Source organism: Merops nubicus, unplaced genomic scaffold (assembly GCF_000691845.1).
Source record: "Merops nubicus isolate BGI_N331 unplaced genomic scaffold, ASM69184v1 scaffold3003, whole genome shotgun sequence".
NCBI classification, from domain to species: Eukaryota; Metazoa; Chordata; class Aves; order Coraciiformes; family Meropidae; genus Merops; species Merops nubicus.
The window spans coordinates 55,817-83,390 of record NW_008598085.1 but is presented as its reverse complement, the minus strand read 5'-3'; the positions used below and the strand labels follow the sequence as shown (position 1 = coordinate 83,390).

Here is a 27,574-nt window from a genome sequence, read left to right as displayed (position 1 = left end):
GAGCACAGAGGTTTCCACAATGCCATTGCAGTCTGAAGTATTGACCTGCTTCTCTACTCACCATGATCCAATAAGTCTTTTTATGATGAAACAATGATTTTGATTACATTAAAATTCAAGCACAGAGGGCGTAAAATTTTTCGATAAAAGGAGAGAAGTATGTAACATATACACTTCCATCTCCTTCCAGAAATGTGAAGCTTTTGGATTAAAACATGAAAACTAATAGTCTTCTCAGCTCAACTATATTTAGAAGACTGATTATGCCTAGGCAATTTGAATCATTACATACACAGAACAAATGACATCTTAATTCAAATCTGAAAATTTAATTTTTAAGACCTACTATAATTTTTAGACCACAGATTTCAAGAATTAAGATCTCTTTGTAGGTTTCTTAACAGTTTCAAGGAGAACAGAGACAAGTATGTCAGTTTTCAAACACAGCCTCTGCATCCTGACTGCTATCTTGCCTTTAATTTTTATTCCTAGGAAAACACTTATTCAGATACATTTTGCCCAAGATTGTATGACATTTAGTGCTGGGTCTTGTCAATTGTCACTTAAGCTACAGGAATCCTGTGATCAACTAGTTCAAGTTGAGAAAGAATTCTTTCATTATGGGTATAAAAACTGCAGTGCTGAGATACTGCTCGAACGTGCAAATCTTCACAGGTAAGATTATACTTCTGATGATTTAAGTCAATGAAGTGTATTAATTCACTTTTTTGTAGTCTAATTAAAGGTGGAAAAGAGCAGACAATATTGTCAGGGCTTATACCTTTTTTTTTTTTATGTGTTCTGTATTCGGAAAAATGCTGTTGAATCGAAAATTCTTTTCACCAAAGGCAGAGTTAATCTTACAGGGTACTAGTTATTTTTGTACTGGTTTTGAGGTCAAAACGAATTATCAAGATCTTTGTCAGCTTTTTGTCCTCTTATTTGCAAAGGCGTTTTGGCAGCCACATCAAGTAATTCTCAAGTATTTATAAGCTTTTACAATTCTTACTGTTGATATGGTTCTCTAGAAATTACTTTAGTAGCGAAAGTGCAGAACATGGTGTGCCTTGACTCCCAGCTGTTCCCAAGATGTCCCCATAAAACACTGGAGGTATGTTTCATACATGGGTATGCTGCTATTTTGTTCCTGGTGGATCCATACTGTTTCTTTGTGTCTTGGCATCTTATATTGCAGCAGCACAGTTCCAAGGATAAGCCCTTGAAAAAATTGTGCGAGTGTTCACTCTTACTATTAGAACATCTGGAAAAAAAAAGTGTACAAAATTAATCTATTTGATCTATTAATTAATCCTTTAATCTAATCTGTTAATCTAATTATTTTATTATATATGCTCAGTAGAGGTGATACGATAAAAATAAACACTTTAATTAGTTCCTTTGGATTTATGTTGCACTTTTTCAGGATGATTGCCAAGTGGGAAAGAAATGAAGAAGAAAAATATAGTCATTATCTAGATGCTTATAACTTGGCTCAGAGGGCAGTATCCAAAACAGAAGAAGTGTTTCATAATGTTTGTAGCATATCTGCACTTAATGAGGTATGGAATTTTTTTCCCCTAATCATGGAAACTAATTTAGTTGTGCTGTTCACTTACTCTTGGATAATTACTGGAAACTCCAAATATGATTATCTTCCTGTAATGACAGGCATTGTTTGAATATAGATGGAAACATTGCATGCAAAAAGAATTTACAATTTGAAAAGGGAAAAAGAAAGAGAAAGCAGGGTTTGGTGTTTGTAAATTTTATTTAATTCTAAAATTTATCTAATATGTCCAAAAGGAAAGTCTGAATGTGGAGATCTTTTTAATTCTCTAAATACCTCACAAGTTTAAAATTCTCTATAATAGTTTACGTCTCAGGAAAACAAAAAGGTTACACAGAACATTATGGAAGTAGAGAAAGCTTGTCTTCAGAATAGTGTATTTTGAGCAATGGAAGCCTGCAGCCTACTTTACTAGTGTGTACTGTTATTATACTATAGCATCCATCTTTTTTTTCTGCTTTGCCTTTTTTAGCATGCAAGTATTTTTGTGTAGCTGCCAAAACTGTTAATATTAAAATTCTGGGTTTATGTACACATCTGTATCTCCTTTGGAATTAGGTATTTGTACCAGGTAGAAAACTGTGAAAAGCAAAACCACAGCTACTCTTTATCCATGCAGATATTTTCATTGCTTTGTAACATATTTGACATTGAAGTTTATATTTCAAATTACTTCAACAGCAATATTTCTGGTTTATTGAGGTGATATTGTTAAAATATTTGCTTCTTTAGTTAAAAGCAATGCAACATTCAAACTTCTTATCAGGTAAATTTTAAAAAAAAAATATATGAAATTAGAATTCTATTTTCCTTTGTATTTCAGACTACAAGTATTAGTATCCCATTAATGAGGCAATTAGCTAACAGGAAAATAAATCTTGTAGAAATTCTTTTGGATATTTTTCATCTTGTTATTACTGAGAAAAAGCTTAAGACAGTGGGAGAAGCATCATCTGACAAAATTGTGAAGGCATGCATCAGGGGAACTGTTGAAGATGATGCAAGAGAACAGGTAATGCAAAATATTTACTCCCATGATTTGCATATAAAAACTATAAGAAACTTTCCTAGGGATATTTTTCATAGCAGAACTTATTCCACTACTGAGGAAATGAATCCTTAGACTATTCATGAGGTTTCGCAGAAAGGAAAGTTCAAGTGTGTGGGTTTTGTCATTGGGAAGTTTTAATGTTTTTGTATTATTTTCTCAGAAAAATTTTATTTCTTAAACACAGAGCTATAAAACCCACCAAGAGTAGCAGGGTTAGGGCTTTGTAATTGATGGGTAGGCAGGTGTGCATTATTGTCCCTTCTTTTTAAAACAGTCTGTTTTAAGCAAAGGTGCTTAACTGAGACTGAATAAGAACATAAAGACATGCCCCACTGAAAGAGAGCAGTAATTCTTGCCCATTATTCTGTCTCTGACAATGAGAATAGTAATTGCTGTCACAGGAGAGTACAGTATCCCCACCCTGCTCTCCATTACCCTCTCCTTAGCCCATGTTTTCTTCAGCACTGGTTGTTGTTTATGTATGGATGTTACGGTGTACTTTGTATATCTATTAAAGACAGTTTGTAGTTGAAAGTGTAATCACATTTAACAAATGTGTTTGCATGTAAGTGTGTTACTTTTTTTAAGGAAGTATGTTTCTGTAAGCTTTGGAGTATATGAGCAAATAAAAATATGTATTTTACCAGGATTGGAAGCGTATGAAGTGCACTGTGGGTCATGTTACACTGGCTCAGTTAGCAAACATGCAGAATCTTTGTAAAGGCTGTCCTGATATCAAATCCAAATGCCTACATCTCACTGGAAAAACTCTTCATTTACTTGCCATTAACGTGGGTCCTGTACATTCAGAGATTTACTGGAAGCCAAGTGTTATGGTATGCACTCTTTTGCATTTAAACTCATTCATTCCTATGTGTAAACTTTGTCTGCCACAATTTTTTTTTCAGTATACACATGTGTAATACTACTCTTCATTTAGAGATTTTTACATATTGCATGCAACTGGTTAAAAAAGTATATTGAACCAAGTAATTTCAGAAAAATACTTCTCCTGCATGCCATCCTAACGTTGATAATTTTCTATTTGTTCCTGAGATATGCTAATTACAATATTTTTAAAAGAGAAAATGAAAAAAACCAAATCTTTGAATGCCTTGAAGGCTAGCTACGTTGGTCTCTCAATCTATGCAAGCAAGAAATAATGACTTGTAAATTCAAAGTTCAGATATTCATAAATTCCTTTTGTGTCATAGAGAGAACACCATGTAAGAAATAGAAAGCTGATTGAGTCATTGTAATTTCCGGGATGAATTAAAGCATTCACAAGAAATTGAGGACAAATTTCAGTCAATAGAAACCTTAGAGGTTGTAGGGGAGGGCTTTTTAGTTTCTATTAGTCATACTGTCATCATAACTTATTAAGAAATTTTGATAATATTTCTAAATCACTCACCATCAAGAGATTCATATGGTGAGATGATTTCCTTCAAGATAAGTTCCATTTTCACCTAGAGTTTCACAAAAGGAATTAAGCCAACTATATTAATGCAAAGATTAATTACTCTTTTTTCTATACTGTGATTAGCAGGATGAAGCTAAATCAGACATTGCAAAAACTTCCTTGACTCCAGCAGAATGTAGTGAAGAGAAAGTGACAGACAGCTGTTTACTATCTAATAAATGTCAATATAATAAGTATAGGATGAAAATACAGGAATTAAAGGTATATTAGCAATATGCTTGCACTAGAATTTGTATTTCCTTTTTATCAAGTAGTAGCCATTTTACCTTATAAGTTCAGTTTGAAATGTTTGTAACAGATTTGATCTTATGGAAGAAAATTCTCCAGAACACCCCCAAAACCCAGCAATCCATCGCTGCTGTCCTGCCCCTCAATACATATTGCGGGAGCTCCTGACTGAGCTTTCCCAGTTGCTCCCAGAAGGAAATAACTTCTCCTTGAGTAGTTTCCCACTAATCAAGCATATAACAGCCAGGACAAAATGAACAGGCAGCCTTTTCTCTGCTTCACAGACATGCCTTTCTAAAGGAGCATAACATTTTGTAGACTGGGAGCAGAGAAAGTAATAATTTCTATCATAAAACATCTGTAAAATTCTTAGAAAATTTAACTTGTACAGTGACTTGATCACTGTTAACTGCTGCAGCTCAAAGCATGCTAGGAATTGGGAAGTTTGTGTGGCTAGTATAACAAATAAGTGTTTGAGTTAAGAGATCTGTGTATTTGTTTATATCAAGTACAGTCAGCTGTCAACAGAAACAACTGTACTGGGAATTAACAGAAAATTCCTTCGTTTTAAGTGGTTCATGTTGCCCAGAATTTAAATACTGTTCTGCTAAATACCTATTTTATATTAAAGAAAGTATCTTATTAAAACTTTAATGTTGTAGAACAGTTGTTGGTGTCTCCTAAATAATCTGTGTTTACATAATTTGATAATACATTAAATAAATGCCTTAAAAAGGAGAAAAAGCATTAAAATTAGTAATTAAGTAATACTTAGCTTTTCTAACACATTAGTAAGCTGTATAACAAATACTGAATATTAATACATACTATAATATAAACTTTTTTGGTTTTATCATCTAGAAGAAACATAGGTTGTCTCAGAAATATCTTTCTCAGTCCAGCGAAGCTTTGCTACAGTGCATGGGTATTGCATTCCATCATAATATTACTGATGTTCTTGCTCCTGCTAGTTTTGAAATGGTTGAATGCTTTCAACAATTTGATCCAGTTTCAACTAGCCAGTTTTTGGCACTTCATCAGGTAATGCAGCTACTGTATTGTGCTTTCCAGTATAAAAACAGGTGTTTTAAATTCCATAAGTAAAAATGTCTATTTATACAGCCTGAAAATTGGTCATAGAACATAATGTATAGATATATACAAGAACTAGCAAGTAATACAGTTAAATATGTTTTCCAAGTTCAAAATGCTTGATCAGTGGCTTTTTAACAATCCTATTATCTGTTGTGTTTGACATTTTCATTGATGATTACATACGTGAAAAAGTTTCAGCATGACTAAATTACTATAATGTGAATAGCTAAGACTTAACCACAAAATGTAGTTTGATCCTTCTATAACAAATAAGCTTTTAAAATCTTTCTTTGGATTTATTAATCCATTATTTTGAAGTAGCTAGGCGAGTTTTACCTTGTTTGTCAAATCAACACCCACACAGCACAGTCCTGTAGATGCCTTGAAGGTGTATGAATCACATATGTATATGCCTTCATCACATAGGTAAGGAATGGCTGTAAGGCTTGTATTCCCTGCATCAGAAACAATTAACACACACTAGGAATCCTGCACCTCCATTGTAGAAATACAGAAATGCACCTTACATTAGTTTACTTCCTGTCACGTCAAGGCAACCACAGGAAAGTGTCAGACAGTAAGCACCTGCCTATGTATCAACACTTCGATTAGCCAGTACCTCCACCCATGGGTGGAATGGACTAGGTAGGTCTTCTGATAAATCAGAAAACAGCTCATACTGGGTTTTGTAGTTCCTGTAGTCTTGCAGCACACTGCATTATTTATGGCTTGCTGTCATAGTTGATAGTGAACAAGATAAGGAGAACATGTATCAAGGCACCAGAACTGTAACTAGTCGTGTCTTTTACTGGGAAAAAAAAAAAATCTGCTACTTTTAATTACTATCATGGCCAGAAAGGCTTTTTTTTTAAAAAAAAAAAAAAGAAGTTTAAAGCATCACGCCATGCCAATATTAAGCCTTGCTTGGGAACTTTTGATTAGGTCAAATCAAATTGCCTTTTTTTTTTTTTTTAATGTGACAGCAGCATTAAAAGGAAAAAAGTACTTTAGCTTTTAGCAAACATCAGTTCAAAGGACAGGATTGGAACGTTGGCTGAAAGTAAAGGATATAAAGTCTTACCCTTTATATTGTTCTTTCTAGGAAGTCTGTTAAAGTGTGTGATGTGATAGTTATGTAGTAAAAGGCACAGAAACAGAGAAGACTCTGCTTACTTGAAATGCTGTGTTTAGAACACAGGCACTACCTTTCCAGGTAGGCTATAGACAACTATGGGCAGGAACATAGATGATTGTTCTGCCCATGACCAGGCCCAACGAGAATGATACACCCAGCAGGAAGATGAACCAACACACAGACTGTATTGTCAGCAAAAAGGACATTCCATGAATGATCACTGGGGGTACAAACAAGTCAATCAGCTGGTACATAACTGACACCACCCCCAGCGATCCCACCAAAGACACGACTGCCCACAACAGGTGGTATGAACAGAGAACCAAGGCTTCCCATAGTTGGCAAGAGAAACAGCCATATTGCCAAGATTAAACATATAAGAGAAAGGTGCCCACATGGCAACACTCACCCGATCAGCCCACGTTCACAAAGGTCCAAGCAGACCCAGGCACAGCTCCAGGAGAGTCAGGAGGTCTCTCCTGAACCAGGCAGCTCTGTGGACTGCACTCCACAGACAGACACTCCTCCCTTCCTGCCAGGGGTCCCAGCTTTTATCCCCCAGCACACACCTGACCTTTGGTCACCCAATGCAGGACACCTGGGGCTCATTCACCTTCTGGCTCTCCCTGCAGTGCCGGCCCCACCCTGGGGGGAGCTGAAAGGCAAACTCAGCACCTCTTTATGAAGGGCTGTGGGAATCACCCACATGTCAACCTTAATTTGGGGCTTGGGGTTCAGACCCCAGCATTTCAATGATATTTGTAAACAAGTCAATTCTAGCTGTTCGTAATTAAGAAATCTTCATCAGTTATCACCAGACTGTTTACCTTAGATTCTAAATACAAATAGCAGACAGGCTTTTGCTAATCCATGTCAACTTTCAAGCAAGAGACTTTTTCCTTAACATAGATATATTATAATACACATAGAGTGTATGTGTTTTTGTGTTATTTTTTGCAAGGAAAATAAACATATAAACCAAATTTTACAGAGCTGTTCAGTGTCTATGATGATGAAGAGTATCCTTCTAACAGCTACATCTAACACCAGCAGTTCTCAACTGGCAGCGTTACTGCATCTCCAGAATCATTTAAAACAGAACAGGGACACAAGTGATCTTCTAAAAAATGTGGAACACCAACTGACTGCTACTGCAATGGTAACCTGAGATGTGTTAATTATTAGGGGCTTATACGTATGTTGTATAAATACAGAGAGACATATATACGTATACATATATACACACAGAGATATATATTTCATCTATTTTCTTTATTAAACTTCTGTTTTCTTAATTTGAGGCATGGGTGGATTTGCTCGTGAATCAAAATACATTTTTATTGATATGGTATTTATATATGGGATGGTATTGGCTTGGCAGCAAAGGATTAGCTGTAGCTGGCAGGGTTTAATCATTTACAAAATGTGGCAAGCAGAGATACAGTACAGGATAAGAAAAATATATATTCGTAGGCTACTGTTCTGGCTTTTCTCTGTATGTGCTGTATTTCCTTATTTACCAGAAGGAATAGGATATTTTGTTCAGAAGCCACTGTTTTTGAGGTGGTGTATAACCTAGATGAAAACATTCATCAATGCCCACCATGTCTGTGCCTGTTGCATTAGCTCAGGAAAGTAAAGGGTGGCAATCAAGGCATCTGTTTGTGGCTGCATTCTTGAACTGCCTGATCCAGGCAGCATAAGATGCAAGAAATCAAAGTGGTCCCTGAAGTAGTGCTCTCTGAGGATATATTAGTGTTTTTTAAAATTCAGTTGAGATTTTTAGTTCAGATCAGGACTTTCAGAGTGAATCTCCAAATTGTCCTTGCTTATAGTGCTTTCATTTGTGTGCTGATACAATGATTGCGTGAGCTGGCTTCCTCTCAGACAAAATCTGCTCCTCTCCATGTGGCTGCAGGTCCTGCCAGGAGCCTGCTGCAGCACAGGGTCTCCGTAGGGTCACACCTTCCTTCAGGATTCATCTACCTGCTTGGGCATGGGGTCCTCCATGGGCTGCAGGAGGACACCCTGTCTCACCATGGTCTTCTCCACAGGCTGCAAAGGAATCTTTGCTGTGGCACCTAGAGCACTTCCTTCCCCTCCTCCTTCACTGAACTTGGGGTCTGCAGGGCTCTTTCTCTCACATATGCTCACTTCTTTCTTCCAGTTGCTGTGTAGTTTTTTTACTGATTCTTAAATATGTTCTCACAGAGAGGCTATCTGCTTTGCTGATGGGCTCAGGTTTGGCCAGTGGTCTTGAAGCCAGTTGAAACTGTCTGTGCCCAACATGGGGACAGATCCTGGTGTCTTCTCACAGAAGCCACCCCTGCAGCTCCCCCAGATACCAAAACGTGGCCATGTAAACCCAATAAAATTTTATATAGTTTGTTTTGGTGAGGTGTCTATTCTTAAAAAAATTGTGAAAGACATATTTTACAAATACAAATGTTACAATTAAATATTCTGCTCCCTTCCTTTGCTAATATTCTGCTAAAATTTGATAGCATTTTAACTGTACTGTTAGTGTTGTGGCCAAAAACATCATGATGGAGACAAAACCCTTGTGGATAAAAACAAAGGCAGTTTAGTTCAAAAGCAAAGTCAAGCAATGCCACATGCAGAAGCGCAGAGAAAAAGACCAAAGGTTTATTCTCTACTTCCCAGCCGCAGGCGACACCTGACCCCTTCCCGGGCAGCCGGGCTTCAACACGTGCAGCACTTGTTCCAGAGGACCAAGGAATAGTTCCCCCCTCCCACCCTCCTCCTTCACACCAGGTCTATAGCTGAGCTGGCGTCCCACGCTCTGGAATATCCCTTTGGTCAGATCGGGTCAGCTGTCCTGGTTATGCCCCCTCCCCAGATCTTGCCCACCCCATCCCACCACGGGGGGATGCCAGAAAGAGCCCTGGTGCTGTGCGAGCCCTGCTCAGTGGGAGTCACACCATGGGTGTTACCAGCACCCTTCTAACTCCCAACACAAAAGCTCTGTACCGTGAGGGCTGCAATGGGAAATCAGCTCAGCCAGACCAAATGTGTTGCTGTAAAGGATGGAATAAGTTACAGTTTTGACAGAATGGTTGAGGTTAGAAAAGGCCTCTGAAGGTCATCTTGTCCAACCCGCCTGCTCAAGCAAGGCCACCTAGAGCCAGTTGCCTAGGACCATGTCCAGATGACTTTTGAATATCTCCAAGGATGGAGACTCCACAGTGTCCATTGGGCAACCTGTGCCTGTTCTCTGTCATGCTCACAGTGAAAGTGTTTGCTGTTGTCTGGACAAAGCCTCCTGTCCTGGCACATCTGCTGAGTGTTTGTTTTGGCTTTTAAAAAAAAAATAAAAAAATAGCACCTTCTTTCCTAAAATTATTATCAGTTTTCTGATGAAAGAACTGATATTACAGTTTATAAAATCAATGAAAATAATGCTAATTCTGAATTATTGTACAGGCATGGAGAAATCTCTGTATTCCTGTTGAACACTTTAACATCATGGATGAATTGCCATCTAATTTCTACATAATTATTCTCCAGCATTCAGAAGACAGGTATACAATCTCATAATTTTGGCTTAGCATTCTGTTTGTTACAAATTTTTTTTTTTTTTAACCTGTAAATAATCACTATTGTGGTTTTTTATTGCCTTTTACTTCTAATTTTGCTAGACATATTTTAGGAAAGTGAACAAATATAAATATAGAAATAAAACTGCAGCTCAAAGCTGTATGTTTTTCTGTTCTTTTGATTTCATTAATTAGCTCTTAAATCTCCAGAGGTCACTTGAAAGTTTTCAGGCCATTCTTCCCATGCTCCTAAATTCTGTTCATAGTTTCCAGCACTTATTGATTATGTTCTTGAAAATGTGGGGAGGGGTCACATTTAGCTTTATAAAGCTACAAATTATCTCATTACTGCAGCCTAACTAGAGACTACTCATAAATGGAGCTATAGCAACTAAGAGTACCTTCACCAGTTACAAAAAGTCTTAAACAATTGTCATGGAATTCATAAAAATCTACCTTACTGTATACATAGCAGTGAAAGAACTTTCCTTACAGATCTCAGTTTGTTCCAGTTAGGTTTTGCAGATTTTTTGCACCCAAAGGTGGAGGTAAATATTGCATCTTGAGAGTTTGTGGGAACATTAAATTTGTGGGTAATGAGTACTCATCTAATAAATTTGCTTCATATAAACAAGGTGAACAGTCAAATAATCTACTCATCAGTTTTCTGCATTCCATAGATCAAATTTGTACAGTTCACTGATTGAGATGCCAAAAGTAAATGCTGCACAGCAAAAAGGAAAACCCACTCAGAGAATGGGTAAGTGCCTCTTACATTTAAGAGCCTGCACTGATGGTAGGAGAAAGCTCATGTCTTTTCACTGTTGCAAGCCAATAAAAATATAAAATATCTTTTAAAATAATTGTAACTCTTATTAATACCAGATGAAAGTAAATACCTAAATATATCTGTTTCTTTATCAGATATATCTAGTCACAATTTCTGAGAATTTTTGTTTACATTTGAAGGCTAAAGTTGTTACAGGTAAATAATCATAGAGAATTTTTTCATTGTGTGTTGCTTTATATATTTTGTGCTAAATACATATAAAAAGATATTTCATTTTCAAAGAATACCATGGCTTTAGAAACTGATGATCCTTATACAGTCATATCTTTAAGTACAAATATGATGTCTCAAAAAGAGTGTTAAGGTGCTGTTACCCTTCTTTTAACAGTGCAAGCTAAAGTTTCTCGCTGTCCTGTGAATCCTGATACACTTTGTGTTTTGTTGGAAAAAGTGCGTCTTTACAAGCAGCAGAAGATGAAGAATCAGCTTAAACAGACTGTTGTACAAAACTGGCAAGACTGTGTCTCCAGGACAGATGTGGTAATATATTTAATTATTTTATATTTCAAACGCAGTGAAAAAATATGTACTAAAAATCTATCATAAACACCCTTTATGCAGAAGTTCCTGTTTATTGCGAGTGTAACATCCCTAGTCTTCACAGCTTCTAAATGCTGTGTGCTCTGCTTCAAAATTTAACTGTGTTACACTCTTACTATTGCCATTGTCATTCAACAGCTTTGTAATGTTCAGTATTTTATCAGAATTGAAAACTGATGCAACTGAGATCAATTTCCTTGGAAATGTGGTGTACCTCTACGATATGCATTTGCAAATGTGCATTGCCTTTCATATCACATGAAAGCCCTGGCTTTCCCCAAAAAATAACGGGATCATAGATCTCAACCCTTTAATAAAAATAAGTCTATTTTAGCCAGACTTATTACCGATTTCCAACACAGAAAGCTTTCTTTTTAGGACACACAGTATGTTTTGCACTATAGCTGTTTTTTTGGACACAGTTGATCTAAGTCTGTTAGTCACAAAATTCTGCTTCAAGGACACATCTCATTGGAATTCCCAGTTTGTAGCTATGAATACACTTAAATTCTAGATGATAAATGTTTTCTGTTAGTGTAAGAAGGCTCAGTTCTGTAAGGACACTGTTGCAGTCAGTGAACACAAGCTGTGTAGCATAAAGGTACACTGGAAAAGCCAGTGACTTTCACATAAGCTTTTAAGCTGCATGGTGACAAAATTTTTTTACATGTGCAGTGTGTAAGTCTGCATCCTAGCATTCTAATTTAATTTTGGCTCCATAGATAACTTTTATACTTTCCAGTGTCAATCAGATTTCACTGTTAAATAGAGCATATTAGCGAACGCTGGTATAGACATATTTCCATCATTAATATAAAGGTAAAAAATACAGATCATAATTTTCTATACAAGTTTTCATTGTTTTAATCATACAACTTTGGCACATCTGGTTCTTGAATTATAATTCTGTTTTATTTATCATGTTAGCAGCTTTCAGTTCGAATACCAGTTACTGCAGATGGTTGAAGTGTTGCTCACTTTTTTGCTTGTCTGTGGCCAGCCTTTTTTGTGATGGCAAGTTATGTAAAGTTTTCTGGTTTTGCATAAGTAAAGGAGAAGGTGGTAAGATAACGTCAACTGGAACAGACAGAAGAAAAAAAGTGTCTTAGTTTTTAAAATGCATGTGGATTACAAATGTAAATAATTATGCATGCAGCTTGTACAGAGCCACACACATGGAGCTTTAGGTGAGATAGCCATTCATTAATACCACCACACTTCATCATTTACTTGGGTGTGTTTTTCCAGCTATTGTTTCTGTGTCCATCTACACTGACTTTTAAAAGCTTCAGGTTTTTGTTGTCTTCTCCTGCATGATTCTGTTCTCTCCTTATCTACTTTCTTCCTTCTGTTTAGTTTTTTCCTAAACTGGCTCCACTTTAATTTGCTGCTTCTACATTCATCTTGCAGTTTCAGTTTACTTCTCAGGGTTGTCCTTTTCACAATTTCTTCCTGTTATTTGGAGCACTACATAATCTTTCCTTTCTTCTGGACTTCTCTGCCAGATTCTCCATTAAAATGGCAGAAGTATATTGATCACTTAAATGTTGATATCTTCTGCTGATCTCTGTGTCAGACTATTTTGCAAAATGCTGATAGGAGTGATGTTTTGAAGTAAACTAGTTCTGAAGCTGACTTTATGTATATTTTCTTTTACAAATTATTTTATTTAGTCTCTGATTTAACATAATACACCCTTCACCCTTGTTAAATAATGTTCTAACATTGTAAGCATTCTGGTTTTTGTTGCAATTCTGTTTTTTTTTGTGTTAGACTCCAACCAAGGAAACAGGTGATAATGGCCATGATTTCACATCAGATTTCTCTGAAATATTAGAGATTATGGAAGAATACCTGAAACCTGTGCTGTCAGAGTTTAATTTTTCTGGTGTCAGGTAAGAAATTTAGACTTGTTTTATCTTCATTTGTGAAAACAGAATGGTGACTCAGGTCCTACAAATACAGGAATGGCTTTAGCAAAAGTAGACCCTGCTACATGAACTTTTGCAAAGATGAAAACTCTTGAAAGACGATACGTGTAGATTATGCAAGACTAAGAGGATTGAACCGTATGATAGACCAATGGCCATTTCTGACTACTAATGTTCCCCAGCTTAAGTTATATGATACTGTGTTCAGGATGAAACATTATGATTTGACTAGTTAAGGATGGGATTTCCACAGTACAGGAATTCCAAAGGGCGTTCATCCTTTGTGTAAAACTTCATGGAGATTGAAGTGGTTTTGTGTTTCCTGTGAAATCTTCTACTTACATAAGTATTAGTGTGAAGTGCTGGAGCTTAAACCCCCAGCCCTGAATGAGGGTTGGCATATGGATGATGTCCACAACCAGGCAAGAAAGCGCCTCCTGATTGGTTTTCACCCAGGGTCTGGCCAGCCTTGGGTGGGAACCGATGGTGTTCACCACCAGGTGCCCCCACCTGCCACAGTAACTTAGAGGCAGGGCAAGAAGTCACCTCTGTAAGAACTGACTCCCCTTACAGTGGGGTTGGGGAAAGTTTACTTACATAATAGGTGTACTGTGTAGGATTTCCAGTTGTTGGAAGGACTCCCTGAGGCAGGTAGAGTTCCCAGCAATAGTGCAACAAGTTCCAGACAGAAAGAGGATCACGAGGTTTTCCCTGGGTAATTACTGTATGATTGGACTGATTGCCTGGCTTATTCCTTCCCACATGGCTTGGTTTCTGAGTCAGCTCACTCCCTTCTTTGCATCAGATTCTGTGAGTGAATGCATCAATCTATTCTTTCCTCCAGTGGTTGGCCACATTGGATCTCTTGTGTGTAGTTTAAGACCAGAGGGAAGGATCTGGCTCTTGTTTTGCCCATTCATGATAATATCCTTCTTTGTTGGGCAAGCGGTCAGCAGAAGATAGTGCTGGTAGTATTTTCACTGTAATTTCTCTTCACAGAGAACAGACCACATCAGTTTCAGCAGCTGAAACAGGAAAAATAAAAGTGAAAGATGAGGACACCAAACACACTGGAATGCAGGGTATGTGCACTTGAGTACAGTATGTGTATGTATCTGTGTGTATGGACAGACGTCAAAATCCTGGCACTGTAGTTTCAATATTTTTAAGTCAGGGAGAAGAAAAAGACTTTAGCAGTGTCTTTTTTTTTTGTTTATTTTCTATATCAAGTCAAGTATTTTAGTATACTTCCAAAAAGATTATTTATATGCCGGATGGAGCTATCCTTCTGCGTGTGTTTACAGTCTTCCAGACTATACAGGCTTTAGACAGCTAAATAAAATGGCTTTATTACAAACTTGTCTTTCTAAGAGAAAGGCCAAACCAAAGAACTTTAAGTCTGTTGATCTCTTTCTGTTTTGTGTTTTTATAGACTATCACGAATTGGTTGCTTTAATGCAAGCCTGACACTAGCACATGTCTTTAAGCATGTTTCAAGAAAAAGAGACAGTCAAGTCCATGGCTTGCTTTGGGGATGAGTTTTTTGCTTTATGGTGGGGAGCAGTGAAGTTTCTCAATTAAAAATTAATTAAAAAAAATACACATTTTCCTTTACACAGTTTCTTTATGCAATCTGGCAGCTTCTGTCATTCTGCAGAGGCTGATTAACTTGTCTTCCATGTATTTGTTCTTTCTCTGTGGAACGGGAAAATGTTGTCATAATGATGTTTAGTACTTTTTTTATTTCTTCTAAATAACAGAAACAAATATCAGAAAAACACTGTATTGGGTAAGAACTCCTTTACAACTCTGTACTGTTTAGCCAAACACAGCTAGGGAAATTTTGCATTTCCAAACATCACATTCTTGAATACATTGCATACACGTGGACTTCGGTTTGAGATGGTTGGTTATTCATATGGTGATATTTTTCCCACTGAAGAATCAGTGCTCACATGTGCATGTGCACAGAAGTTTGACAACATCTTGGGAGTAATGGTATTAAAAGAAATATTTTTGCATAATGCACCTAATCCATGCTAAAATGAAGTTCAAGCATCATATAAGAGATGAAATTTAGGGCTTTGTATGTAATTTCAATTATTTGTATACATATTTAGAACTACTAAATCTCAGTCACGTTCTGTCACATTTCTTCAGGTACACCCATGGACTTAGGATTGTGTGTGATATTACTAGGAGATATGCTATTTATGGAGTTGCCTTTGGAAGCTCTGAGTATCTTTAAAAAGGAAGGAATAAGTTCTGTATCCAGAGATTTTTCTCTCCAGATTCTCTACAATCGAGTCCATCTGGCTGAGTCAGGTACTACTAGATAAGACATTCTTTGCATTAGCATATTGCAGCAGTGAACAAGATGCTTAGAATTTAAATAGTATGGTTGATGTATTATATGTTACTGGAAGACTGCCACATACAATAGTTTTCCAGTATTTTAGATGGAATAGATAGTACAATAAACTTCAGTAATGTATACAGTGATTATAGTTACTGTGCTAGCTGATTTAAAATAACCTCTGTATATTAAAAATTAGCTAAATGTAGGTGGAATCTAAAATGCCTTGCAGAGTTTCAGTTACACAAATACGGTCTTAAACTCTTTAAAGCATTTTTCAGCTGCACTAATAAACCAAGAATTTAGACTTCTGTTCATTTTCTTTAATGTTAGTGTTTGCTCAAAACACCAAATGTAAAAACCTTTTAATCATTGAGTTAGTTTATCTCTCTATAGCTGAGATTACATTAAGGGCTCAGGTCGATCCAGTGATTATTGTGCTATGCATGAGCAAAATCAGATCCCACAGGCTTTATGGACTTGCTGCATTACTGCAGACACTCGCACCCTATGTAAACTCTTCAGTGAACTGAGTTTAAGTGGGGTAGTTGGACAGCTGGTAATCTTGTCCTTATGACATCCTAAAACTCATTCTTGTTTATTCTAAAAGTGAGTAATAAATGCAGGCAGTAAGCAGAGGTTTGTTTGTTTTTTTTTTTTTTAATAAATCAAAGATACCTTCTATCACTGAAGTTAAGAACTGGGTCACGTTTTCACTCAAATTATTAAAACTAGTGGTCCTTAGCTAAAGTAGGATAAGTTTAGAAAACTCACTCTGTTCCATGGAAGTATTCCATTCCAAAGAGATTTTTGTCTCATGTTCATGAACCTGTCATATTTAGTGCCTTCAGTATAACTTCTTCTGTTCTTCCATTTCACTTCTCCTTTCTAAAGTGAAAGAACTATGAATAATCTGAGAGAGAATATTTTTACTTTATATACTGTACATATACTGTTACTGGTCTGTTAGAAATAGCAAGTTTGGAACATTGGAGTTTTCCATTTATGTTTTTGCCTTTTTTAAAGTGACGCTTCTTATTACCACAATTTTAGAAACAGATGAATGAGAGGAAGCATAGTTGAAAAGTCTGTGTTCATGCAATTAGAAAAGTAACCTCTGACTGAGGAGAGAAGCACTAGCCATGAGTAATAACATGTATCTCAAACTTCCATCAGCTCTCAGCGCACGCCAGTGATAGCTGGCTGAGACATGTACTTTGGGTGGCAGCCATATATACAGTGCGAAATATGTCAGTTTTATGTGCTATTAAAAAATTCCTTTTAAAACAAATCAGATTCAACTATGGAACTTTTTTTTCTTTTGATCTCCAATCTGCAGCATAATGAATCATTTGCATGTTTAAGGGATCGCATTTCTTGCTTTTTTTTCCCCTTACTTTCAAGCCATTATTTTTAAGCAAAAGTATTTGGTTTATTTTTTGAAATTAATTCTTATTTTTCTAGCTTATTCCATTATTAATATTATTATTAGATCATAACAAATTTAATTAGTCCTTCCAGAAAATTGTATTCTCTAAAACTGCCTGTATCTTAAAAACTAAAATCTGTTCTTTTCAATTCCACAGCTACTGAAGTTAAAACAGATGTCAAAATATCTAAAAAGACAAAACCAAAAGCTCATCAGAAAAAGAATGTCAAAATGGTGAACTTTCCACTTTTTTAAAATAAACTCAGTACTGAGTAGCTCTTCTTTTTGTGTAACAATGTTAAAGAACTAAAAGTGGCTTGCATAGAAGCACAATATATATGCCAGAATTCTGAAGTGGCATAAGTGTCACATTGCCTGTTGTTGATTTTGCAGTAATGACAGTTGTTGTTTCTTTGGTAAGTCATACTCTCTGTGTAAATGTGACATATTTAAGAACCCAACAAGGGAGTGCTTAAAGTTAATAAAATACTTCCCCCCAAAAGAAAATATATTTCATATAGTGTATGCAGATATTCTTATAAATATGTAAGCATATATATCTATATGAGTGCACACGTTTATCTATGTAATGTATGTATATGCATTCTAGATAATGCAGAATAGCTTATGCTTTTAATTTCTATTGATAATTGAGCATCATGCTGCTTTCAATCCTACCTTCAAAGCATTAGAACATCTTTTTGTTAGTTGTTTGATGCAAAGAATACAATATTGTTAATATTTGATAGAGATTTCTGCATGTAGTAGAATATGTATTCTTTTTAATTGTAGGCACCAATTAATCATGATTTACACTCTAATTGCTTGCCTGTTAATGCTCATAATTTCAAATGTATCCTTTCAGAAACTATTAGCTAAGTGTATCAGTTAAACTTTCCTTTTTTTGCTGTTTGCACTTCATTGTTTACACTTAACTGTTCATCAGATATTGTGGACCCCTATAATGAAGGCAGAGAAGCAGGTAATATATATTAAATAATATTTTCTCCACAGACTACCCAAGGATTTTAGAAATTTTTGTAACAGAGAAGGAAGTCGTGACATCAGGATATTGACAAAAACACTTAGCTTTTCATCAGAACAGTACTGCCAGTCACCTATCAAATGACGCATCAGTGAAATATAACCTGTTTCAGGTTCAGAAAAGAAATGAGGTTGTCTTATGTCTTTCATATCACTAAATATTGACCTAATATCACCATGAAAATAATTGCTTGAGTAATCTTTTACTGTGTAATACCATTAAACACATGCTTTCAACACCTTCCTATAGCATTTTTAATTTTTCAAATATAATCTATTAATACACAGTATCAGTGGTGCAGAGAAGGTTATAGATTAATTGAAAGGATATGGTGCTTTGTATGATCTTTGTTATACAAGAAATTTGCTAGAAAGCCATGAATAGAATTCGAACCAACAGTACTGGGTAGGAGTGGAGGAAGTGGGAAGATTTTCACAATTGCTACAGTTTTAAAAGCCAGACTTAGGTTTCAAAAAAAAATTAAGATTAAATGGTGACCTAAACCCCCTTAAATATTATACTGTAATTTTTAAATTATTGAAATTAATTGCCCAACATCATTTGTAGCATGTTAAACTCATAATGATTAAATTCTTTTGTAACAGAAGCTTTAGGTCCTTCACAAAAAATAAAGGAAATCCTAGAAAAATACCAATATCTGCAATGGGAAGGAATTATTGGCAATCTACATGTTCCAAGGTTTGTAATATTCTCTCTGCTTTCATGTTTTATCCATGTTTCCTTTTTGAAATTGTGCCTATTCGCAGAGACTTCAATCATAAAATAGGGTCATGTTTTGCTGACTGGTAAACACATAGCTAACCATTGTCTGTTTCAAACATGTATTTAGATTTCTAGACAGAATATTTTAGGGATCTGAAATACAGTGCTACAAAGTGATTTAACCAGATTGGTTGCACCAGAGCTGTATATGCAGATAACCCAGTTTTGACAAAAAGTCTGTAGTGCAGTCTTGGATGAATATTCTAAGTGCATGTGGGCCTAAATGTTGTTTCTGGCTTTATTTATAACTGTCTTTAACTCCAAGTAATAAAAACTATAGCATCACTATGCAGATTGAGTTGGCTGTAAGACTGGAGCACAGTTTTCAGAAGCAAAGTAGTGAAGGTACATCTCACAGTTACAATTTCAAACATCTGATCGTGAAACTAGTACCATTTTATGGAGTTTATTCATAACATGCTTCATTCATTATAGAAGTATTTTACTTTTAAGGTTATAGCAATAGAGGGATAAAAAGTATCTTGAGAGGTCAAGCAGTGAGAAATCCTGTGAGTCAGCACAGTCATGACTGGACTTGGCTTTATAACTGCTGGTTTAACCAGCCCTTTGAAATCATCACTACTTAAGTAAAATCACTGGGCAGGTACTCCAGGGTATCTTCACAGCAATGACAAATGTTACCTCTTGTCAAATTGCATAGTTTTTGCTGCTAGCTAGGCTGATTATTTCTTCTCTTTTCAGAACCTAAACTCTTCATATCCTGATGGGTGCATACATGAATACTCCTATTGAATATTAGACTAAATACTGCTATTTCAAAGCTGTACAGTGCATATATGTCAATGATTTTAGGGTTTTGAGACTATTGAGCTTCCCTAAAAATACATTGTGCCCTTGTTTAGTTTGAGATGTTACTAAACTAAGTAACTTCTGTATTAAAAGAATTACTATTAACAATCTAGATGAGTAGCAGTTTTGCAGCTTTCTTTGTGCTTTGTTTGCTGACCTTTTGTATAAATATTTCTGGAGTAAATAACACTGAAGTGTTTGCTGTGGATAATATATGAAGAATATTCTTGTACAGTAGTAACAAAAGTAACTTACTTCCTTTCTTCTTCCTTCCTTTCAGCCAAGCTGAATGGGAGCAGCTGCTGACCAGCTGCAGTGCATTTCTGTTTTATGGGATGGAGAGATTCATGTCTCATGTTGTACTCAACAGACTGGTTGCTATGAACATCCCAAGTGAGATATTAAAATATTTTTTCAGTTTGCTTTACACCAGCTTTTATTATCACAGTATTGATGTTAGCAATTAAGTGCTTTTTTCCCCCAAGATCCAGGGCTTTAATCAGAAAAATTTTGCATTACAGAGATTGCATTCTGTTGCACATATTTCTTGCTCTTCCTCACAAATAAGTTTAATGCTTCTCCACTTCCAAATATTGGAATTTCTTAAGTTCCAAAAACTGAGTTGTCATCTGATGTAACTTTACAGTAACTCTTCTTATTTTCTGTGGAATTTATTATTTGGTAACAAAGGATTTTTTATTGTTAAGAACAATCTCTAAAATACTACTTCTCCAGAGTTCCTCAGTCTTCCCTCAAGCAAAGCAGAACTGTCTGTAAAAGCAGGGTTAATGCTGAATGATTAGTCTGGTATTATGGAACATTTGTAGACTCTGAGCAGGCTTTTTTTTTTCCTCTCTGCCTTTTCACAACTAGTTAATCTTTCTGGTGGTGTAGAATAAGGCTCAGATTCAGGACTGGTTTTTTGGTTTCATAATCTTCCTGATTCCCCTTGCACATCTGGAAGAAGCTCAACTTTGGAATTGTGCTGAATTTGTCAGGGTAGCTGAATTGCTGTATTGTGTTGAGATGTAAAATTGAGAAGTACACAACAGATTGTGAAGACCTGCAAAGCAACAGGAAGCTTCTTCAGGAAGCATTAATTTCAAAGTAATTTAAACTATGTGTAAATATAGAAATTTAGAAGCTATGTCTTCCTACATACATCAGTCAGTCTTGAAAATGAGGTTTCAGATGTCTGTAGGATAGGTATTTTACAGGTCTGGCAACTTTTGGAAAGTTACTGAGAACCTTGTTGGACACTTACCCTGTGTCCTGCTCTTAAAATATGCTAGGATTAATTCTCCAATGCACCTCAATCTTCTTTAATGGACAATAAACTAAAATGTATTTATTTTAGGCCTCAAAGGATTGTCCTATTTTCTGATCGCCTACTCAGCTTTTGCTTGTTAGCTGGTAAAATTACTGTTGTCTTGCCAACCAAGTTTGAATCTATTGTAGAGCCAGTGTTCAAAGTACTTTTATTAATAACTATGAACTGTCTGAGGTTTCTGAGGCCTCTAACTGGACCAAATTTTTTTAAATATCGCTGTTTGTCATTTACATGATGAAATAGAATATCTCATTACTGAATCTGGGTATGAGACCAGGCTGAGAAGGAGAGTGAGGTGGTTCAGCAACTTCTGAAATGCAAGATTAGAATGCCAATTAACCTTGCTTTATGGGGATAATTATCAGAGGGTAATTCAGGAACAGCTAGAGAGGTGTTATGCTTAAGCAGAAATATTCAGTAATGCAGATATTCCCTAACTTAATGTTTAAGGCACAGAATCCCAGAACAGAGTCAAGAGGTGAATCACAAATTAAACATCATCATCTTGCTAGGGTAAAAAAAATCCCTAAGCTCTGTGCAGGAGTAACTATACAGGAGTGTCGTTTGCAAGATAGATGAAATCATTCCCCACTCAACTTAGTTTTTCAAAGGTCTCTACTGGAGAATAAAATTGACCAAGTAGACTAAGTTATTGATTAAGAACATTAAGAGTGATCAGAAGGCTAAACCATAGATTTATGTGCATAACTTTCTGAATAAGTATGTATGTGCATTCATACATCTATATAAATATAAAACATACTTTAATATTGAGGGGAGACAGGATAATCTCTCAGGTATGTCAAAGGTTTCCCAAGCAGAGAGGTAATTTGTTTCTTAGCTGCTTGGATAAGGAAAATAAGTAACAGGTTTAAGCTGCAGCACAACAAAGAGTAGGAAAAGCTTTTTAATTCTAAGTTATTGCACTGGAGGCCTTTAAAGAAAATAAGGAATGTTTGAGATGTAACTTAGTGCTAACTTGTGGAGAGGAGTTCCAGCAGATACCATTTTCATACCTCTATCTTACAAGGGTTTATAACTATGGAATTGAGTCATATAGGTATTGGCCTGTATTAAGATGGTATGTGGACTTTGTTATTAGTTATACTAATAACATGGGGAAAGAACCTGCAAAACTCTGTGGGACAGTGTAGCAAAGTCACATCAAATAATGTTAGGATGGCTTTATTAATGTTCTTCTATTTAATACTTGACAATTTTGTCTGAAATACATAAATTTTATATTAGTTGTTTAGATTGTGTTCAAGAAAGTCATTAACTTAATAAAGACCTGATTTATTTATTATGTTGGGCACTATCATTAGTGCAAATACCATTGCTGTAACATACTTTTTTCCAGAATGCCATTTGGTAATACTTCTAGATCTGGTGCGGTCAAAGCAAAGTTATCAAAGAATTAAAAGCTCTGATCTCTACAAAAGGTAAGACAAAGTTTATTTTGGCAAAGTCCACAGTAAGGCAGATCATTTTAATGTCAAAGTTAAAATTTTGAGTTAATACTCTTTTAATTCTGCAAGTAGAAAGACTCACATCTGCTCTGAAGGGAGAAGTTAACGTCTTTAGCCTCATTCTTTACATAGGACTAAACAGGATGAAGTTCAGATACAAGAGCAGTCCTGCAGGAAGGGACCTGGGGGTACTGGTTAGCAGCAGCTCAAGAGGAGCCAGCAGTGTGCCCTGGCACCAAGAGGGAAACCACATCCTGGCATGCATCAAACATGACATGGTCAGCCAGTCAAGAGAGGGGACTGTCCCCCTGTATTTACTGTTCATGTGGCCTCACCTGGAATACAGCGTGCAGCTCTGGACCCCACAATTTAAGGAGGATGTGAAGATCCTTGGATGTGTCCAGGGGGCAACAAAGCTGGTGACAGGGCTGGAAGGCCTGTGAGGAATAGTCTCATTTAGAGAGAAGGAGTCTGTGCATGGCAGATGGGGGATGTCAAACCCTGGAACAGGCTTCCTGGAGAGGTGGTCAACACCCCAAGCCTGTCAGGGTTCACGAGGCCTTTAGACAATGCCCTTAACAACCTGCTTTAGCTTTTGGTCAGCCCTGAAGTGCTGAGGCAGTTGGACTAAATGGTCCTTGTAGGTCCCTTCCAACTGAAAATCTGATCTTCCTCCCTCTTCTTTCAACATAGACTATCAAAATGTATGTACTTAGATTCATGTGGTCTTTGGAACTGCCATTGTTATATCCAATCCTGTTAGTGCTGCATAAATACATTTTCTGATAATTCAATGAAAAAGAAATAGAAAAACATTTTCTAAAAGTACTAGTTAAACAATGTAACAAGGTATAAGTTAAAATTAATTGTGTGTAAGATTTGTTATATATACACACACATCTGTGTGCTTAAACAACCTTCTGATAGGATATTAAAAAAAAACAAAAAACAACCTCTCTCACCTCCCCAGACAGCCATTTCTTAAACCATAACAAACCACAAATCCTTAATCTGATTTTTCCATCTCAGAACATTTGAAGTTTCACTTTAACAGACTAATGAATTGGTCCACTGGACTTACACATTTAAACCTAAAACTTTTCAGAAAGTTCAGCATAATATTCAGTTACAGCTAAATCACATAACTTCATAGACAATCAGACAGCATCGCCCCAGAAGATTATAGAAAATTAATGATAATCTTTTGATAAAGTTACCATGAATAGCAGAGGCTAATAAAAAGAAAATTCAGCCATCAATGTACTGCAGTTCTAACCCTACAGAATGTCTCTCTCTCCCCATCACTAACACATAATACCAATGTTACTTATTTAAATATTCAGTAGTAAAAAAATTCCACTTTGCAAACAATTTGCTTTTAAGACTCCAAATTAATGCCACACTTATGACAAAGAGCAAGCTTCCAATTTCTGCAATATTTTGTTTTCTTTTAGCAACTTAATCAGAACTAAACAAGTCTTTCACCTAATTCACAACATTTTGGCTGTCTTACAAAGGATATTCCAAAGTATTTTGTAAAAGTTCATGTTACTTCTCCTTTCACATTTTCTGAGATGCCCAGGGCAGTAATAAGAGAGGAAGCATTCCACATGGTAAAATTGCATCACGAAAAGAAAGTTACCTAAATTTTTCTATTACATTTGAGGCGCTTTATAAATATTAGAAAACACTTTGTCCTCACCATGTAAAAAAATGGACTCTGGCATTCACTTTCTCCTTCTATGAAAAAGCACTGCATATTTAGTTATTTTTTGATACGTACATTTTTGGATAATTGATCTTATACTTCTGCTTTTCTTTAGTTCTCCGTACATTGCTATGGAGAGACCAACAGAGACAGCAATGCTTCTGAGCCTTACTGGTGTTCGTTCCATTATAGCCAACCAGTGGTACACTACCTGGCCAGAGAATGCAGAAAGGCTTGACATTTTGTTCCAGAGTAAGTGTGTGTATTTGGCTTCATCTGCATGTTTATTAGTTCATGCATTTGTATGCATGTGCTCATCGAGGGTGTGCATCTGCTTGTCTCCCATCTCTCCTCTTTCTTTGCTCTTTACCAGATCCTCCCTGGAGTTTCCATAGGATGTAAACTGCATGCAGGAGCCACTATGTTATTGGCAGTTTGATCTTTCAAACTGAACAGTAACCTACTCAAATCCATTTTAGTGAGGGGTTTGTATGAAGGGGGGCAGTGCCACAGGCTGTGGCAAACTGTAGTTGCATAAACTATGGGGAAAAAGCAGGACAGAACACACCCTCAGAGATACAAAACTTAATCTGTAAAAGTTAATGAAAAAGGATACCTTTAATTGTGAAGACACCAGGTTGTACATTTGATATTTTCTTGGTTTTCAAACCTTCATTAAAAGCTCATAGAAACTAACATTTTTTTTCCAGATTTGTTGAGCACTGGTAGAACAACTGGACAGACAATCGATCTTCTTCAAAAAAGTAAGATTCACAGGGAAAGGGATTCCATTAATTAGCAAGAATTAAAAAGCTTAGTACAAAAGACTGGCAGTGAATGGTAACTAGAACCTGGTAGACCTATGGATAGATCACAGGTATAAGTGAAAACTTTCAGAAGAGCCATGAGAAATTTTTGTAACGCTCCTTAGCAAGAATTGAGTGGGAAGACCACTGATACAATATTATAGTTGGAGTAACAGTATTTTACATATAGAAATTTTGGGGGGAGGCTTTGTCATAGCTGACTAAAAGCTAAAATTTATGCTCTGCTGAACTGTTATAAAATGAAATAATGTGACTAAAAAGTCACATGAGGAAGGAGCATGACATGAACCATGTAAGTGGTATGGATTATAGACTGCAAAAAGATAAGTTGAACCTGCAGTGGTAAGACAGTCTGTACTGTAAAGGGCACACCAAATATATGAAGTTCCACCTGGCATCCCTTGTTGGAGAGAAGAGAAGAGAAGGATTTTTTGAGTAAAACAACTTAATATACTGTTTATAAAAGTATATAGTTATTTTTCATTGTATGTGATATAATTCTTAGAACAAGGGTAGAACAATAAATTTTAATTATAACTGACACTATCACAATTGAAGAGAGTTCAGATAAGAAACATTGCCTGGTTTTCATGGTTTGTTTTGGTGGATGTTTTTCAGAAAATGCTTGTTGGATATAGTGGCAATTATTAATATTATAATGTAAAAAAAAATCAAAGAGAAGATATGATAAATTACTGCACTTAAAGCAATCATATATGTAGCAATATTCACAAATAATATTATGCTTTAAAAATATTTTTATAGGGGAAGTGGATTCTCACAGCTCTCCTAGAGACAAAGCAGAACAGACCACTCACACTTCCTTAAATCTTCCTGCAACTCATCCATCATCTTTTAATTGTGTCCTCTATGGTTTACCCAATGTAGTTATTATGTAGTTTGTGTCAGACTTTTCTACTGGGAATAGCACTGCACCGAGCAGAGGGCACGTGTTTGAAGGTGTGGCAGATAACATTCTTATATGGCCATGGGAGAGGTGAGCTTAAGAAAAAAATGTAGTTTTTGCTGATAGACTGATTTCTGTTTCAGATGTAAACAGTTTGACATTAGAATAAGTGTCAGCAGAATATCAGAGAACATTTATGTTAGGGATTTCAGTTAGTACTCTAAGATTCTGAACTCAGTGAATCCATTAAAAGAAATTGGTAAGCACTAACACATCTTAAAGGAAATCAGGCTAGTGTTTTGGGGCACTGATGAATGAGTGACATTGGAACGTGTCGTTGTGTGTACTTCCATTTGGGAAAACTTACCAAGCCACCTTATTCCAAGTGAATTGATTTTAAACTTGATATACCAGTAGTTGTTCTTTAATTACAAAGCAAGGTAATGTTAAATAAAATGTTTAAAAATTTTTGCTTGCTTTATTTCCCTGTTCCCCTGAATAACATTTAAAGAGATAAAATTATTCCAAAATCAAAAAAAAATTACATTGTATTTTGTAATACGATCTGTTATTCAGCAGTGTATTTTCAAAATACATACTTTAAACCTTTATTTGTGGAGATAACAGTAGAAATAAATGTAAAATAATTTAGCAGTCATGGAAAATAAAAAGCTTTGATTGTTATTGCAACTAAAACCATTTAAAGAGTCTTTTTTCTCCAATAAAATGGTGATGTCTGTTTCCTGCAATACATTTTTTTTTTTGTTCCTGATGCAGCATTAAAATGGCTCTGAAAAGAGACTGTTATTGGCTACCTGCTGTGCTATGGTTAATTAGAAGCTGGTACAGAGTTAAAGGGCTATATAGACCATAATTACAAAATCATGACATGCAAAATACTTTTTTGGTGCACAGAATAGAATATAAATCTGTGCTTCCTTCCCTCTTGCTCTCACAAGTTAATTAGATAACCTTATATGAACTGGGACTGCTCTGTCAAACTGTGTTCCATACCATGCATGATTTTTATTCTCTTTACCTATAACTTTATTTAGACATAAAACAAATTTTTTTTATGGCCTGTATATGGGCAGTACAAATTAAGTAAAGATAGAGGTCATAGATTGTACTTAAGTTATCCAGCCTGAAAATTAAGGATTCGGTGTAAGGTATTTTCTAGTCTCTGAACGTACCGTGTTTCACTAGGTGCTGGCATGGGTCCCTTTTCCCAGGTTCTCACCTTTGTTTCTTTTTAGGTCTTAACAGGTACCTTTTCATCCCATCACTATTACACAGCAACTTTTTAAAAATCCTATGCATGGTATTTGGGAAGCTCAAGTATTTTTGAGTTTGAAGAAGCATTTTCTCTTGAATGAAGCAAACGTCCACACTTGTTGTTCAGTATAGCAAATGTCCATTTTATTGTTAATTTCTTAAATGATTTTTAGATAAATTTCCATATTGTTCTCCAAC

General features: G+C 35.9%; 1 protein-coding gene across 1 annotated transcript in view; it reads left to right on the top strand.

Annotated features, from left to right (window-relative positions):
- The window catches only part of CFAP46 (cilia and flagella associated protein 46), a gene marked incomplete at its 5' end in the record, with an annotated part of 64,045 nt that extends 37,952 nt beyond the window's left edge, over positions 1–26,093 (top strand). Inside the window, 20 exons of the mRNA XM_008936904.1 lie at positions 493–675; positions 1,424–1,559; positions 2,391–2,579; positions 3,266–3,454; positions 5,191–5,370; positions 7,551–7,718; positions 10,004–10,101; positions 10,797–10,876; positions 11,295–11,446; positions 13,280–13,401; positions 14,437–14,519; positions 15,598–15,762; positions 17,380–17,456; positions 18,015–18,075; positions 18,169–18,204; positions 18,873–18,966; positions 20,141–20,253; positions 22,551–22,632; positions 24,483–24,619; positions 25,960–26,093. Coding sequence (XP_008935152.1) covers positions 493–675; positions 1,424–1,559; positions 2,391–2,579; positions 3,266–3,454; positions 5,191–5,370; positions 7,551–7,718; positions 10,004–10,101; positions 10,797–10,876; positions 11,295–11,446; positions 13,280–13,401; positions 14,437–14,519; positions 15,598–15,762; positions 17,380–17,456; positions 18,015–18,075; positions 18,169–18,204; positions 18,873–18,966; positions 20,141–20,253; positions 22,551–22,632; positions 24,483–24,619; positions 25,960–26,093 — 2,479 coding nt within the window. The remainder of the gene's footprint in view (positions 1–492; positions 676–1,423; positions 1,560–2,390; positions 2,580–3,265; positions 3,455–5,190; positions 5,371–7,550; positions 7,719–10,003; positions 10,102–10,796; positions 10,877–11,294; positions 11,447–13,279; positions 13,402–14,436; positions 14,520–15,597; positions 15,763–17,379; positions 17,457–18,014; positions 18,076–18,168; positions 18,205–18,872; positions 18,967–20,140; positions 20,254–22,550; positions 22,633–24,482; positions 24,620–25,959) is intronic.
- Positions 26,094–27,574: the final 1,481 nt, after the last annotated feature.